Raw genomic sequence first — 17514 nt, 5'->3', positions numbered from 1 at the left:
GATGTTCTCATCTTATTTGATTCTGAGTTTAGCTGGGGTTGGATTTCTTTGGTCTTCAAACAACACTGAATTTATGGAGTAACCAGCTCCATGGCAAGGTGTTTCCTACACAGGCATCAAGGTGCTTTGGTACTACAAACTGCAACTACTTGCTTATGAGCAGGAGCAAACAAAGCCACCAGCAAAAGCACAACGCAACCAGGATATGAGAGGATCTGGGATATAAGCATGCAAAGGAACAGGAGAGATTCCCCTTCTTAGCCCACACTGACTGAACAAGCCACATCCACTTTATTATTTCTATTTAAGCAAGGAAAATAAATAAATAGAAGGAAGGGCAAGGGGTGGGGAAGTACCTTAGGACACAGCTGTTAGGACTGAGCATGGGGCAGTTTCTTTGAAGCCTTATGGAGGCTTCACAAACACACACCACAAGGCAGAAATGTTCTGGAGATGCTCTTAAAACATCTATAGCATGAAAAGAGTTGGGTCCAGATCCTGGTGCACCTGAAATGAGCAGTGCCTGTGTTGGAGCATTCAGCTGCTGTCTTGCCTCCTGCGACTCATGGAGGCCAATGGTATGAAGTACAACAAGGCTAAGTGCTGGGTCCTGTACTAGGGTCACAACCACCCCATGAATGCTCCAGGATTAGTGCAGAGTGGCCAGAAAGTGCCTGGTGGAAAGGACCTATGGGTGTTGATCAACATCCATCTGAACAGGAGCCAGCATGTGCCCAAGTGACCACAAAGGCCAGCACCATCTTGGGATGGATCAGCAACAGTGTGGCCAGCAGAACCAAGGCAGGGATCATCCCCCTGTACTTGGCACTGGGGGAGGCCACAACTCAAATCCTAGGTTCAGTTTTGAGCCCCTTCTGACACTGCAAAAACTCACCACAAGACAAGGCGGCTGAGAGGCCAGCAGTGAAGGACCTACAAAACTCATGCAAAACCCAAAACACATGGACAGAGCAGGTCATGACAGCTCAAACTGCTCCTCCTTTGCCCAGAAGGCATCTTCACAGTGTGGCTCAACATCTCTGGCCCAGCAGCAGGAGAGAACCCTAAACCAAACTGCACCACTGACAGAACTGTGTTAACCTGGAGCTTTTGACTAGCCACGGTTGACAGTTTGGCAGCATCTCCCAGCACCGCATTCTTAATTCTTGCCACGAAGATGTGCTTCAGAGGAAGCACCACAAGGAACAGGAGCAGCAGACTAAGAAAGGGCAGTACTGTAGGTTCAGTGCCACACCCAGGAGAGGACAGCAACCTGTGGACCTGCTGGGCAGGCTTGGAGCAGGCAGAGACTTGATGCTCCTGAATTTTCCACTCCTCCCATGCTCCCCATGTGGGTCTCCACAAAGATCATTCATCTCTAAGAACATGAAGACCTTGAAAACAAGAGGTGCCAAGGGAAAACCACAGTGCTCCAACAGTGATGACACCTCAGCCTGTAAAGGAATTAAAGCCATAAACTACTTTCCTTTAACTAGTCTCTGCCTGTACACAAGAAGCACTACTAGCCCTGATTTTTCTCAATCCTAGTTCACAGAATCACAGAATGATGGTGGTTGGAAGGGACCTCTGCAGATCAAGTACAACCTCCTCTGCTAGAGCAGGGCACCCACAGCAGCTTGCCCAGCATCACAATGTTCAGGTGGGTTTGGAATCTCTCCAGAGAGGGAAACTCCACCATCTCTCTGGGCAGCCTACTCCAGGGGTCCAGCACCCTCACACCTAAGTTTTTCCACGTTTAGGTGGAACCTTCTAGGTTCCAGTATGTGCCCCTGGTTCCTTGTCCTGTCACTGGGCACCACTGAACAGAGTCTGGCCGCATCCTCCTGCCCCCCACTATTGATCAGCATTGATCAGATCCTCTCTCAGGTTGTTCTTCTCTAGGCTGAGCAGCCCCAGGTTTCTCAGCCTCTTCTCATCAGAGAGCTTCTCCACTCCCTCATCCCTCCTTCATGCACCCAAGGACACCATTTGCCTTCTTGGCCATAAAAACACATTGCTGGTTCATGGTGAACTTTTTTGTCCAGCCTCACTCCCAGGTCCTTCTCCACAGAGCTGCTACCCTGCAGGTCAACCCCTCACCTATACTGGTGCAGGAGGTTATTCCTCCCCAGCTGCAGGACCCTACCCTTGCCCTTGTTGAATTTTGTCATCCTCACACAGATGAAGGCTCTCTCCTGGTCCACATGTCCTTGGGTTGAGACTTTCTGAGTTACATGACACAAACCAGAGCCATGGGCTGACAGTGATGGGAGCATGCAGCCCCACAACTGGAAGGAAGGACAGAAAAAAATAACCAACTAAAGGACATATTTCATCCTCCTCTTTTGTGGCTTTTGTTTTCTTTTGTATTCGCTTTGGGAATAACATTCTTTCCATTGGGAAGAGCCTGATTTTCCACTAAATACAAAGCAGCTGCCATTTTGGAAACAAAAAGCTGATTAAATACAGATTTTTGGAGGTTTGGGTTTTTTTCCCCCCCTCCCTGATGTTCAAGGAGGTAGAACCACACTTCTGTCTGCTGATTTATCAGGGCAAAACATCTGCCAGCTGTGGCAGAAAGACTTCCAGTGAACTGAATCACTTCATCTTTGCTGTAGAGTGTTGTAAGTGTAAGCTGATGTTAGAAATAATGTCATCTGAGGAAAAATGACATCAATATTAGCAACCATTTCTTCCCCAAAAGGGTTTTCAAGGCCTGGAACATGCTGCACAGGGCAGTGGTGGAAGCCCCATAGAAGCATAGGATTGTAAGGGATGGAAGGGACCTCAAGGATCATCTAGTTCCAACTCCACTGCCTCACACTAGATCAGGTTGCTCAGAGCCACATCCAGCCTGGCCTTAAAAAATTCCAGTGATGAGGCTTCCACCACTTCCCTGGGCAACCTGTTCCAGGGTCTCACCACCCTTATGGTGCAGAATTGCTTCCCCATCCCTGGAGGGGTTTCAAAGCCACGCAGATGTGGGGCCGAGGGCCATGGTTTAGTGGTGCCCTGGCAGCGCTGGGTTGGACTCAACGATCTCAAAGGTCTATTCCCGTCTAAACTATTCTACAAAAAAAGGGGAAGGATCTGGAGGCTTGGAGCACAGCACTCTGCCCTCATCTCCAGCACACTGCCATGAAGAGCTTCTCTCCCTTCAGACACATCTGGAGGCTGCAGACTCGTGCTTACGCAGATCGCTGCTGGCCGGGCTGCGGCGGAAGGGCCGCACGCGGCTGTGACGTCCGAGCGCCCGCGGAAACGCAGCTCACACACCGCCGAGAGCACAGATGGGGAACAGACTGGAAAAATCCATCAGCTCAAAACTACCAACCACCCCCACCCGCTCCAGCTCCACCCCGTGAGCCATCAACACCCAGTTCAGGAGTATTTTCCCTTCCAAGCAGAGCTGGTGAGCCTGGAGAACAGCAGCCTGAGAAGGGATCTGATCAATGCCAATCAGTATCTAAAGGGTGGAGATCGAGAGGATGGGGCCAGACTATTCTCAGCGGTTCCCAGTGACAGGACAAGGGGCAGTGGGCACAAACTGGAAGCCAGGACGTTCCATTTGAACAGGAAACTTCTTTGCTGTGAGGGTGCTGGAGCCCTGGAGCAGGCTGCCCAGAGAGGTCATAGAGTCTCCTTCTGTGGAGAGATTCCAAACCCACCTGGCCATTGTGATCCTGAGCAACCTGCTGTGGGTGGCCCTGCTTTAATTAGATGACCTCCAGAGGTTCCTTTCAACCACATCAATATCACTCAACCACATTATCCATTCTGAATGATGAGCACAAGCTTCCAAAGCTTTGCTGTGCAAGTTCAATTCAAATGAGCTCTCCACAGGGACCCCAAGTGACACTGCATATGAAGGCTGTCCATAGAGGTAGTAGCTGCTCCATTCCTGGAAGCATTCCAGGTCAGGTTGGATGGGGCTCTGATCAACTGATCTCCTTGCAGAGGTCCCTGCTGACTGCAGGGGGGCTGGACTAAGTGACTTTTGCAGGTCTCTTCCAACTCAAACTATTCTATGATTCTATGGCCTCCAGAGGTCCTTTCCAACCTCAACCATGCTGGGATTTTCCTGAATAAATACAGCCTCATGTATCCAAAATAGGAAACACAAAACCTAATGGTCACATCTTGGCTCAGCCACCTTCTGTGAAGGCTGAAGAAGTTGATTATGGGAAGGTGGGGCTGCTCTAGGGTTTCCTTCCATGGGTAGGTTATGGAAGATAGTGGGGAGCTTTGGAAGCAGATGTGGTGCTCATTGACATTCCTTTGTGCATTCACCACTTAAGGAGAGCCTGACAAGGCTTCAGATTGCCAGTGGGTAAAATAAGAGGAACACATCAACTTGAAGAGCCTGCTGTTCCACTCAGATTCAGTAAATGGTGGTGAAGCACCGGGTTGTAACTGTATTTGGGGTTTCTGGAAGGCACTCACTGGAGCTCTGGTGCAGATTCCTCACATCAAGGATGGATTTTTGGCTGCCAAACAACCTGCACCGCACATCTGACTCTCTGTGTACAGAGGTGCATGCAGAAGTAAGCAGAAACCAGCTTTCTAAATCTAAGTCTGTAAAATAAACCTCCAAGCCAAACATGCCAAGGTGACTCCACAAAGGGAAGCAGCACCTAGGGAAGTGTGCACACCCTGGTTTAAAGGATTTATGGGACTAGGCATTGTAGTTTCAATTACTTTTCAGTGCTGAAAGCAGAGAAGAAACCATGTAATTACAAGATAACTTGGCTTACCCAGATTGTTGTTAACTACTGCTCCCAGGTTAAGCAGAGGTCAGCCTTCTCCCCAGCCAGCAAAGCTAAATCCACCACCTTTGAACGCTTCGCTCCTCATTTTCAAGCCACCATTAGTTCTTGGTTTTACCTCTTCATTTTGTTAAGTGTTTGGGATATTTTGGAGACTCTTGAGAAGACCAAGGCAGTAATGCAAAGCCACGAGACTGCAGCAGCACAGGACCACACAGCCATGCAAGTACTGCTCCGGTCAACAGCCCATTTTCTCCCCACCAAGGCAACCTCATCTGAAGGGCCCAACCTTCAGGGCAAGCTGGGTCGAGCAAGCCGTCAAGAGACTCAGATCATCTTTGGAGAGCAGAGGAAGCCCCCTGAGGACCATAGAGGGAGGGGTTTGGATGCTGTTCATGCCCTGTTCATGTCTGCATCCCAGGAAAGTCACTTTTTCAACACCTGTCCATTTCTACACCAAGAGACCTCCACGATTAGCCACAACAAAGTCATTTTAAACTCAGTTACAGCCAGCCCTTTGTCCTGTGTAGAAGCATAGACTCTTCCCCCAGTCCTGCTACTTTGTGCAGTCAGATTGTTGTTCTGCAATCTCTTTTAGACAGATTAGTGATTTACTTCCACCAATTAATACAAACCACCGAGAGAAGGGAAAATTAGAGGGGTTAAAAGGAAAATTAGAGTCCGTTGCAGTTAAAAACAAAACCCAAGAGCAAGCTAGCAAACTCCCACCATATAAAGGGATTACTCCACTCCTGACCCTTTCCAGGGGACCTCCAGGTATTATTTTTCATTGATTTACCTTAATGAAACTAATGCACCCCTCTCCGTAGGAAGCTGACTCCATAGCTGTCTAGGCACTGGATTCAATTAAAGAAATAAATACATCTGGCTTCGAAATGGCCGAAAGTCCTTGAAAAGCCAGAGGCAATCCCAGTTTCTGCAGCTGTCTCTCTTTGGGTACGCCCTAAGGACATCACGTAGGACGGTGGACATTCAACACCGCTCCTGGAAGCCCGAAGCATCCCTCGCCTGCTCCCCGGCAGCGCGGGCAGGTCCCGCAGCCCTGCCAGCAGCCCTGCCACGGCTTTGATGGAAGCTGGCCTCAAATTGCTTTAACAAGGCTCTTTCTTTTCCAGAAGCTGGCGTTGATTTGAGACCTCGATGTTGACTTAGAAACCCCCAGGTGCCCAGAGCCTGTAAATACTCAAGGCTTAGCTATGCTCAGTTTCCAGGAAAAGGGGTACAAGCATCCAACCGCGGCACGGAATATCAATACTGCCAGGGCAGCTCAGCATTAAAATGAAGAGCAGGGGTTAAAGGTGGAAAAGCAGAAGCTGGGGTAGAGGCTACGTCTCCGTGCCGGCTGCATCTCACAACCACGTCTAGCAGGGTTGCACCAACAAAAAAAAACCAAAACTGAGGCAGGCTTTGCTTGCCCGTGCCCTGGGCTGGCAGCCATGGGAACAGAGGAAACAAGGTAGCTCCGGGGCACTTTGTTTGCCATCGCTCCACAGAAATGCTGCAGCTTTTTCTCCAGCACACAAAACAGGCAGAAATGACAATTAGAGAGGTTTGTTGAACGAGAAGGCAGGTCCCAAAGGTCTGCTTTGCTTTCTCGGTGCTAACTGCCCCTAATCCAAACAGAGAGACAGCAGGCATCAAGAATCTATGCTGTTTTATGCATTAAATGCTGTTCTCTACTGTACTGTCAGGAGGGAAGGCCTAGTGGTGCAAGCTTCAGGTTGGAGTTCTTAGACCAGGAGGAATGAGAGGCTGGAAGCCCTCTGCTGTGAGGACAGGCTGAGAGAACTGGGGGGGGTTCAGTCTGTAGAAGGCTGCAGGGAGACCTTCTGGTGGCCTTTCAGTACCTAAAGGGGCTGATAGGAAAGCTGGGGACACTTTTAGCAGAGCCTGTTGTGACAGCAGAAGGGGTGATAAGTTTGAAACTAAAAGAGGGAGCTTTAGACTGGAGAGAAGGAAGAAATGTTGTAGAGTGGGGGTGATGAGACACTGGCCCTGGTTGCCCAGAGAAGTGGTAGATGCCCAGCGGCTGGACACACTCCCGGTGAGGTTGGTCTGAGCTGTGTGCAACCTGCTCTGGTTGCAGATGTCCCTGCTCACTGCAGGGAAGTTACACTAAATGACTTTTAAAGGTCCCTTCCAACCCAAACCATTCTATGAATCCCTGCAGGAAGGTTGAACAAAACACAGGGAGTGAAGGGAAATTTTCTACAGATCTTCTGTTTCAAGCAGAGGTTGAAGATCTCACCATGCATTCCTAACAGGCACTTCCCCATGGTCGCTGGACATCTAGGGAAAGGCCACATGCTCCAAAAGCAACAATTCAGCAGTGCTACTGACACTGCATTCTGGAGAGCAACCTGCCTGGGAGGAAGCCACTTCTCTTGGTCTCTCATTTATCCCACTGATTTAAACTTCTACTTAACCTTTTTCTTTCCTCCCTTCCAAGACTTAAGGACCTTTTCTCGTTCAACACACCCTCTAACACCTGAGGTGCAAGCAGAGCGGACCAAACGCGCACGACACGCAGTCTTGTACTCACCGACATTGTAGAGTGGACATCTACATCCCCCTACAGAGGACAACACAGGGAGTTCAAAGTCAAAGGCAGAAGAGAGCAAAGCAACAGTGAGAAAGGCAGAGAGGTTCAAAACAGTTATCATTCCTAGGTGCCTACAAGCCATCAGTGCTCCCGACAAGGCACTGCCTGCTCGGCACCTAGCAGAGTATTACAGAAGGCAAAACATGGGTTCCTTGAACGTGGTCTAGGGAGGATGAGGAGGAAATCAAAGTACCATAAGACCAGTTTTACTGCTGTTAAACATGTACTGCCAGTCACCATCCATATGCCTCAGCTCTTCCACCTGTGATGGGTGCCATACTCTACTGAGTTTGAGGACACAAACTGGAACCCAGGAGGTTCCACCTAAACTTAAGGAAAAATCTTTTTCCTGTGAGGGTGCTGGAGCCCTGGAGCAGGCTGTCCAGAGAGGTTGTGGAGACTCCTTCTATGGAGAGATTCCAAACCCACCTGGACATTGCAATCCTGGGCAAGCTGCTGTGGGTCACACTGCTTTAGCAAGGAAGTTGGACTGGTTGATCCCTAGAGGTCCCTTCCAGCCCTAGCATTCTGTGACTCTGACTGACAGCAGGGACCAGCTCATGCAAAACTTGCCCACCGCTTCCAAAGGCAAGGGAACGTTACCTAAGCACAGACTCAAGCAAATCTGAAGGTGTCTTTGGTGCTCATATGATGGTTTTATGACAGTTATTTTTCACTTGGGTCCCTCCCAACCTGGTCAAGGCTGTGGTTGGTGCAAAGTTCAAGGCATTTTACTTTTAAAATATTACAGAGGGATTTTCCTTTTTAAATAAAACCACAGGGAAGTGCCCTGTGAAGTTGTGGAGTCAGCACCCCTGGAGCTATTTAACAGTTGTAGAGATGTGGTGCTGAGGGACATGGGTCAGTGGTGACCTGGCAGTGCTGGTTTACCAGTTGGGCTCACTAAGTTTAAAAGTCTCTTCCAACCAAAATGATTCTGTGATTCTATGCAATTGTTTTCTTTAATTAAGAAAAAAATAATGAAAAGAACAAAACTTCCAAGGCTCCTTCGACCAAAGCAAGAGCTGCTGCTGGGGCTGGAGGATTTATTTGCAACTGGGAAGAGATGCCACTACGGGAAATCAGGCAGAAACGTGGCAGGCATTTGCACAGCTCCAGCTGAAATCTGTGCCTGCCATCTGGCAAAAATAAGCACAAAAGGAATAATGAAAAAAAAAAGACCAAACAACCACAAAAAACCACCAACAAAAACCACCACCACCACCACCCCCCAAAAAAAATACCCCAAACCCTTCTGCAAAGAGTTCAGCCTGAACTGCTCAAGACAGCGCGGGGGTTAGAGTTTGTTCGATCGCTGAAAGATTGCTTCCCCTTCCCAGGTCAGCTTCACCTCTTGACCTGCCCTGATTACCTTCCAAAGGAGGTTATCAAGATACAAGACTAACAGAGGATTAAAGGAAACTTAAAATAAAAACAAAACACCCCCCAACTCTGCTCCCCTCCCCCAAGAAAACATCCTTGCTTTGTTAACCTGACAGTTCACCGTAGGTGTTGACACAACCCTCCATCTCCGAGCAGCTTAATGTCAACAAATCAGTGTGTTTGGAGTAGCCCTGTCAGGGCGATTTACATTAACTTGTCTAACAAGAAATAAAAACAACAATCAGCCATCAAAGACAAAAGGGCTTTTTCAGTCATTCTCTTAAAAGTATTATGCTGGAAATGTTCATTTTTGGAGGCCATGGCCCCAAACTTGCTGAAAAATAGAAACCATCTTTTTTTTTCCCTTCTTCTCCTTCTTTTTTTAAACTAAAATACTTTTCTTTTTTTTTTTTTTTTAAGGTTTGGTGGTTTGTTTTTTTACCCTTTAAATAAAATAAAAAAACACAACACCCAGTATTTTCTTTTTAAAGGAGGCCCCCAAGCACCCCCTGTTAATAAGCTCAGCAGCAGTAACTGACTCTCCCTGGTTAACACAGGAATTGGGCAGCCTCGAAGCCAAATGTTAACTGCTGCTTTGATTTCCACCAGCGTTGCTATTTGCTTGGAGACATTTTGGGCACTCAGAAGAGAATTTTCGAGTTGTGGCTCTAAAACCACCATGAAAATGTCATGCAGCAGTGGTATGCACCAAAACCTCCCTCACTTCGCCGTGAACTTTTCCTCCCCCGCGGCACACGCTGTACCCGCCGAGCGTGACCTTCGCTGGTGGGGCTTGGTGTCCTGAAGGAAGATGCAAAAAAGCAAATGGATTCCAGGGATTCCTAATATCATGTAGTTTCCATCACATGCAGAGGATCATGTGAGTATTTCCAGCCAGCAGTGTGCCCAGGTGGCTAAGAAGGCCACCAACATCCTGACTTGGGTCAGCAATAGTGTGGCCAGCAGGAGCAGGGCAGGGATGGTCCTCCTGTACTCAGCACTGGAGAGGCTATATCTAGAGTACTGGGTACAGTTTTGGGCCCCTCACTCCAAGAAGGACATTGAGGTGCTAGAGAGTGCCCAAAGAATGGCAATGAAGCTAGTGAGGGGTCTAGAGCACAAGTCTTGTGAGGAGCAGCTGAGGGACCTGGGGTTGCTTATCCTGGAGAAGAGGCTGAGGGGAGACCTTCTGGCTCTCTACAACTCCATGAAAGGAGGTTGGGGCTGGCTGGGAGTTGGTCCCTTCTCCTAAGGAACAAAAATGTTCCTTCCACCCCAAACTATTCTATGATTCTACAGCCTTCAGGATTCTACAGGTCCCTTCCAGCCTCAGCCATTCTGGGGATCCTCCCCAGTCAATACAGGAAAAACTCAGCCTCATGTATCCAAAAAGGGAAACACAAAACCTAATGCTCAACTCTTGGCTCAGAGTCACCTTTTAGCTCGCTCAGCATCTCTGCTCCTCTTCATCTCCTCTCCAAAACATTGATTTGAGTCAACCAGACCCTTCAAGGCCATTTGATCTGCCTTGCAGCAAGCTGGAGCCTTGACCCCAGGAAGGTTTCCTGCAGAGGAGCAGCCCTGTCCAAGACAATGGGATTACTCACCCCCGCCAGGCTAAGGAGCTGCTGCATTTTTGCAGGCTCAGGACTTTCAGCTCTGTTCTATTCCAGGACAGCCCATTCTGTTGGTGTCATTTTAGCACAGTAACCATCGACATGACAAGGCTGAGTTTTCTTTGATCAGTAGCTGAAGGTTTTTTCTGGCTGTAATTACTGTCATGACAAAAGGCAGCTGATCCTGCCACTACTCATCTCCTAAGACTGCCACTCTGCCCACAGTGTTGCATGGAGTCTGTGGATGCCCCAACCCTGGAAGTGCTCAAGGCCAGGCTGGATGAGGCTTTGAGCAACCTGGGCTAGTCAAAGGTGTCTACCCACAAGCAGGGTGTTGGAACTGCATGATCTTTAAAGTTCCTTCCAACTTAAACTATTCTATGATTCTATGAATGAGAAGATGCTGCTGGGATCCCTTAATCAAGGATGTCCTGCCAAGGATGGTGCAGTCTCTTGCATTTTATTTGTGAGCCACGTGTGATAATTTTACAGCTGGGCCAGGCTGCAAACTCATTTCAAACAGTGCAGCAACTGCTCTTGGATCATAGCACTGTAGTGTTAATGATGTGGGCTGGATCTGGACCAGCAGAGCAGAACCAGTTCTACCTTGCCACCAGCAATCCTGCAATACTCTCTTTTTGTTCTAGCCCACCCTTTTTGGAGGTAGTTCCCTTCCCCCTTGACCTGCTCACTCTTTCCTTTCACATGAAGCTCACCTCACACTATTAGTGCTTTCACAAACATCTCTCTCACTTTTCTACATTGCTTCAGACAGATGTGGGCTTCTACACTCCTCATCTCCTACCTTCCACTTAGCTAAGTGCAGAAATGTTGATGTGCTTCTAAATAAGCCACTGGAAAAAGGCCCTTGAACCCTACAAGAACAAACCAGAAGACACTAAAGAACCTGGGTGCCTTCCAGACGTACCTTCATTCTTCCCGACTTGCTCTCACCCACCACTGCTTGCACAAGTAAGTGACAGCATCATCACAGCACTCCTCTAAAGGAAGAAACTCCAAGAGAGATAAAAACCACCAAGGCCCATGTCTCACACACCACTGAACCTGATCTACAGCTTTAAAAATCAGACAGCAGCATCTGATTGACCTGCCTTGGCTGCAAACAGCCTTCTCCTCAGCTGGGTCCTTTCTAATCCACTTGCAGAAGAGAAAAGGTTGCTTTGGTCTGTCTTGGTCCTTTTCAGACTGATTAGCTGTCCTCCCAGTCTCCAAAACAATTTTGACTCACTCAAAAATAACACAATAATATTTAAGAAGATAAATTGCTGCAGGTCCACTTCATAGATCATGGCAGGCATCTCTCTCCATCCTCATCTCACCTGCCTGCCATGCCTCATACTCTGGTGCAGAGACCAATCTCCCAGTTAAACTCCATTTATGATGGATGAGGAGTGCAAGTGGTCTCCAGATGACAAACCACACCTGTGCAGTCACATCTCCTTTCTTCATGGAGAAATCCAGCAGGAGAAATCCAAAGCTTATCAATATCAAAAGGATGGAGATCAAGAGGATGAGGTCAGACTCTTCTCAGCAGTTCCCAGTGACAGGACAAGGGACAATGGGCACAAACTGCAACCCAGAAGGTTCCACATGAACAGGAGGAAAAACTTTGGTGTGAGGGTGCTGGAGCCCTGTCTCAGGCTGCCCAGAGAGGTTGTGGAGTCTCCTTCTCTGGAGGGATTCCAAACCCACCTGGTAATTGTGATCCTGAGCAAGCTGCCATGGGTGACCCTGCTTTAGCAGTGGGGGTTGGACTGGATAATCTCCAGAAGTCCCTTCAAATCCCCAACATTTCCCGATTGTGTGACCTGAATTTGCTATTAGGACAAATACAGTGTTCAGTGGATTTGTGGTTTCAAAACACTGCAGGTACTCTTCAGCATACAGCCACAGAGCTCAGAACAAATCTCATTTAAAAGGGAAAAACCCAAAACGCTTGAGCAAAACCAAAGCTCCCTAATGGTTGTATTCACTGAGACACTACACAGCCAACTGCAAACCCAACATCAAATACATTTTTGATGGCAATATCAGCATAAACACAGGCAGATTTTAGACAGCAGAGAGAAGAAAGAATAAGCTGCCTTCCAACAGAGCAACACTGAGGTCAGTCAGCCAGTGACAAACATTTGGAAATGTATCTGCAGCTCAAATAACAGACACTGCTCAGCTGGGATCTACTCAACAAACCCCTGAATGTCCATTAAGCATGCCTAAAATATAAATGGCCAGTGAACTATGGTCTTGGTTCCACTGGAGAGAATCCAGTGGAGGCTACAAAGGTGCTGAGGGGACTGAAGCATCTCTGTGAGGAGGAAAGGCTGTGAGCCCTGGGGCTGTTGAGCCTGGAGAAGAGCAGCCTGAGAGGGAATCTGAGCAATCAATGCTCAACAAGAGCTAAAGAGTGGGAGGGGGGCCAGTCTCATTGGAGTGGTGCCCAGTGCCAGGAAAAGGGGCATGAGCACAAACTGGAAGGTTCCATTTGAACATGAGGGGAAAATTATTTGCTGTAAGGCTGCTGGAGCAGGCTGCCCAAAGAGGTTGTAGAGTCTCCTCCTCTGGAGAGATTCTAAACCTTCCTGAACATTGTGACCCTGGGCAAGCTGCTGTGGGGTGACCCTGCTTTAGCAGGGGGGTTGGACTGGATGATCTCGAGAGGGATCACTGAGGACCACAGAGGGATTCTGTGATTCTATGGAGCAAACTTCTGGCAGCACACAAAACACAGATCGGTTATTTCATACGACTTGACAGCTCAAGGCCTCATTTCCATCACACCCCAGAAAGCTTGGCCAACCACAGCTTCAAGAGCAGCACTGGACGGCTCTGTGCTCCCCAGGTGGGAGAAAGAAAGGCAGGTGTGGGGGGTGGCTCACCGGCAGGTGGGTGAACACAGCGAAGGTGCTGCGCAGAAAGCCAATGAGGTCCACAAGGTAGTCGCTGGCCTTGCTGCCCGGCTCCATGGCCATCCAGTCGTAGTCTGCCAGCTGCAGGAATTGGTCTATCTTCTGGTTCAGGTTAGTGTAAATCTCCTCCTCAGCAGCGTGGCGGGCGTCCTGGCAAACAAGAGCGCGTTATAGGGGATGGAGGCTCCACACCACAGCTCTACGCAAGGAGCGGCGCAGGAGGCGCACCCAACCTTAGCCCTAAAGGTAGCACAAGGCAAAGCACCTGCAGGCAACCCTCAGGTTAACTCAGACTGGTGGTTCCAAGTGTCACCAGGTCAGTGGTAGGAAAAACAGAGCTGGTGTCTGCCTCTGATGCAACCTGGAGACCAGGAGAACAAATCCAGTGCAGGACGGGAGAGAGATGAGAAAGGCACATCCCATAAGGAAAAATCTTGAGACCCACCAAAGGGTCTGCAGGTGTGGGGTGCAGGAGGGTCACAGAGGAGCCTCCCTGCCAGAATAAGGATAGGAAAACTCAGCCCCCCAGGTGGAATAGGGAGATGATGTCAGAAAAGACTCAATGGGCTTCCCTGGGAGTATGGGGGCTCAGTCTCCTGCTGAGTTATCTCAGGGGCAAACCTCACCTAACCAATTCTCTACTACTGCTGGAGTCCTCAGAACTGCTTCTATGTCCTGCCCTCCACCCATGGGACACCCCTGTGGTCATTTGACCATGACAACCCCACAGCTGACCCAGTTATGGCCTTAAGATTTCCTGTCAGGTATCTGGGTGCACACCTCTGGGTTATCATTTAAAGATTTGAAGACTAGGAAGTTCAGCAGTTCCTGCCAGCCCTGGGCATAATGCTAAATGGAGTGGAAAGATACAGAAATGTAAGGTCTGAAAAATCTCTCCTCCTCTTGGGTCAAAGAGGAAGTTTACATCCATGCCCAGATGTGTGTAACACTGTGCAGTGCTCAAACAGCAGCATGAATAAAATCCTTTGGAAATGCCCCCAAATCAGGCTCGAGATGAGAAGCTGTTTATTCCTTTAGACAATAAGGAAATTAGGGCTGCAAAAGTTCATGATCTCGACAGAAGTAATGCTCTGAAGGACAACCCCAAAGCTGCTCTGATGGTGTAAGCTTCCCAGGATATGAGAAAATCAGCTCTGAGCCCAGCTGAGCTTCCTACATCCATCCCCACCGCTCTGAAAGCAGACACTCTCCAACCAACCCTCAACAGCAGCTCCCCCGAGCTGGACCTACTACAGCCTTCTCACCTTGAAGGTTGTGGTCCCATAGAGTTTTGTAGTGTGGACAGTTTCTGGGAGCACATTGGTGATATTGGTGATGAATTCCTCTAGGAACTTGCAGGATTTCTCCAAGTGGGTTGTATTTATAATAATCTGTACAAGCTGCAAAGGCAAAGAAAAGGTTTTCAGCCATCGGGCTCCTGAAGCCAGGTACGTGACAGGTTAATGGGTGCCAACTTCTAAGACCTTCTGACAGGAAAAGCTGATGCTGTACAAACATACTAAGCCTTGCTACATGCTCTTCCCCTTTAACAACATCAGAAAATTAAATAAAAGGTAATTTGGAAGGAAAAGCATTTCCCATGACAGTCACTAATACCACCAAAGAAGATTTCCTCTTAATGCCTTTCCTGCATTCAGCTGTCAGGCAGGGCTCACTTCAGTGCAGCTCAAACACAACAGGCTGTCTTGACTTGAGCTAGAACATAACCAATTCTGCTCAGGGATTTGACTTCTCAGCTCAGGCTCTGCTCACTGAGGCACTTTCTGCAGCTCAGGGCAGGGTTGCACAGCCAGGGGCTGTTCCTAGCAGTGAGAAGCTGATGGGGAGAGCTCCTGCCAAGGGCTGGGCTGCAGGAAGGCGCCGGCTGAGACTTGCTCCTGGGCACACCAAGGGCACTGCCACATCTTGTGTGCCACGCTGGGGCTCAGGAAGCCAGAGGGAGGAGCAACCAGGACAGGCGACCCTCAACTGACCAACAAGGGATTCCATCCCATGAACATCATCTTGAGCAGAAAGCTGAAGCATCACCAAGGTCATGCCTCTTCTTCAGTGGCCAGTGTCCCCGGGGGACTCTGTCCCTTCTGCCTTCAATCCCAATATGTGTGTTCCTGAATCCAGTTCCTGAATCTGGTTGCCATCTGAGTCCAGCCTGAGACTGCCCTAGCATCAGTGGTGACAATGGTGCCATCACTACCATCAGGGGTTGGGTTGGATATTGGTCTGTTTCTATTTGTCTCCATTTTATTTGAGTGCTCTCACTTCCATCCCCGCTGATTCAGTTTCTTTCCCACCCCATCAGTGTCTCCCTCTTATTCCTTTTCCCTTTGGGAAGGCAGAGGGGCTCATGGAGGGCTTCTGTCACTGCTCTAGTGACCAGACCAGCCCTAATCCTTGACAGGTCTATAAAAAAATATTATGTCAAGTCACAAGTGTTTGGTCTGCTAATGAAGCCTAAATAATCCAGATCTTGAGTGACACCAAGCAACATCCCACTAAGGCATTAATAAAGAGTTTTCCTTTCCTTAATAAAGTTTTCCTTTCCTTTCCTTAATAAAGTTTTCCTTTTCCAAGGGTGGTGTAGGTGGCCAGCAGACCTCACCCTGCTGTCTTCTGCCTTATCACATCTACCATTAGCTGCAATTTTCTTAATGCTGTCCCCTCAGCTGCCTCTGCACACCACTATTTTGGGACAGTGTTAACAGCTGGACCTGCTGATCTTACAGGTCTCTTCCAACCAACGCAACTCAAGGATTCCACAGTTCTGTTAAACACAACTACAAAGTAAAAAGCCTCTGCTGAAGTCAACCAACACAATCCAGAGCAGGACAATCCAGGCTTCCAGTTTAGGATCACTGACTTGGAAGCATCATCAGTTCCTCGGAAAGATCACAGAATCATCAGCTCAGCAGATTATGTGGGGAATGGACAGTGCTGCATTCCTCAGTATGCAGCCCTGGGAGGAGCAGGAGGGAAGAGGAATCTGCCCCTAGGGAGCAGAGAGATTCCAGACTGTGAGATAAAGGGCTGAGGAAACATCATGTGTGAAAAAATACTGCTGTAAATGCACTCAACTCTCCAAAATTCAGCCCCACAGGGTATTTAGTGTCCAGAGAACAGGACACATGTCCACAGTACAGTCAATTAAACAACTGCAGCTGTATTAATATCCCCTCATTTAACAGCAGCACACAGAGCTCCCACTGAGGTATCCATCCTGCCCTGGATCCCACATATGTTCCCAAGCATGCATCAAGCTTCTCAGAATCCTGACTTTGTGCCCCAAAATAGAGTTCATACTGTAGTGATGTGTTGAAATAATCTCCTACATCATCTACATGGGGACCACTCTCCCATCCTCCCCTTGCTCACACCTGGTTCTTCTCCAGTACTCCCTGAAGTCCTCTTACCCACCACTTTAGCTCAGATAATGCTCTGAATATTCAAACCAAGAGCAATTTTAACAGGAACAGCAAAACAGCTTCCTCTTTCCAACCATATCTGCCTTTGTACCAATGCTGTGAGGTCTCAGCATTGTTTTCCAACCTCCCAGTTTATAATAACGCTCCAAACCAGCATCTCTAAAGGGGCTATAAAGATCTCCAAGGGATGAAAGCCCCTTTCTGTCACTGCTGCCCTAGAAAGGGGTCTCTGAGAAGCTGCATCTCACCTCTGTGAGCCCCACGTTCTTCCTCTTGATGACGTTCTGTAAACAGTTGCTCAGCGTTCGGGTCAGCAGCAGATTGGTAGATTTTCTAATCATATCATCAACTTCAGTGGAGCTGGAAAGTAGAATTTAAAGAGAGAGATGCAAAATGCCCTAGAGAAAAATAAATCATTTGGATCCTTCATCAGCCAGTCTCCTTCCCAGCCCTCCGCCACCTTGCGAGCACCATGAGCTCGCATCCCAGAGCCAGCCCTGTCCTGGGACTGATCCCCAGGAGTGTGGGCAGCAGGTGAGGGAGGGGATCCTGCCCCTCTGCTCTGCTCTGAGCCCTGGCTGGGGCCAGGTCCAGAGTCCTCAGCACAGCACAGATAGGGACCTGTTGGAGTGGAGCCAAGGAAGGACACTAGAAGCCCTCTGCTGTGAGGCCAGGCTGAGAGAGTTGGGGTTGTTCAGCCTAGAGAAGGCTCCAGGGAGGCTTCTGGTTTTCATTGCTTAAAGGAGCTGATCAGAAAGC

General features: G+C 48.7%; 1 protein-coding gene across 5 annotated transcripts in view; it reads right to left on the bottom strand.

The window, feature by feature from the left end:
* EXOC6B (exocyst complex component 6B) overlaps window positions 1–17514 on the bottom strand; it is a 272044-nt gene that overhangs the window by 82332 nt on the left and 172198 nt on the right. For 3 of the 5 annotated variants that reach the window (XM_054172451.1, XM_054172452.1, XM_054172455.1), the window contains exons 16-19: window positions 17004–17115; window positions 14581–14715; window positions 13286–13465; window positions 7330–7359 (exon numbers count right to left, since the gene is read on the bottom strand). In XM_054172451.1, the coding sequence (XP_054028426.1) occupies window positions 7330–7359; window positions 13286–13465; window positions 14581–14715; window positions 17004–17115 (457 nt within the window). The remainder of the gene's footprint in view (window positions 1–7329; window positions 7360–13285; window positions 13466–14580; window positions 14716–17003; window positions 17116–17514) is intronic. The other 2 variants (XM_054172453.1, XM_054172454.1) reach the window with 1 other exon arrangement.

Source organism: Dryobates pubescens, chromosome 23 (assembly GCF_014839835.1).
Source record: "Dryobates pubescens isolate bDryPub1 chromosome 23, bDryPub1.pri, whole genome shotgun sequence".
Lineage (NCBI taxonomy): Eukaryota > Metazoa > Chordata > Aves > Piciformes > Picidae > Dryobates > Dryobates pubescens.
Note: the sequence above shows the minus strand (reverse complement) of the source record. Positions and strands in the feature narration are given on the sequence as shown.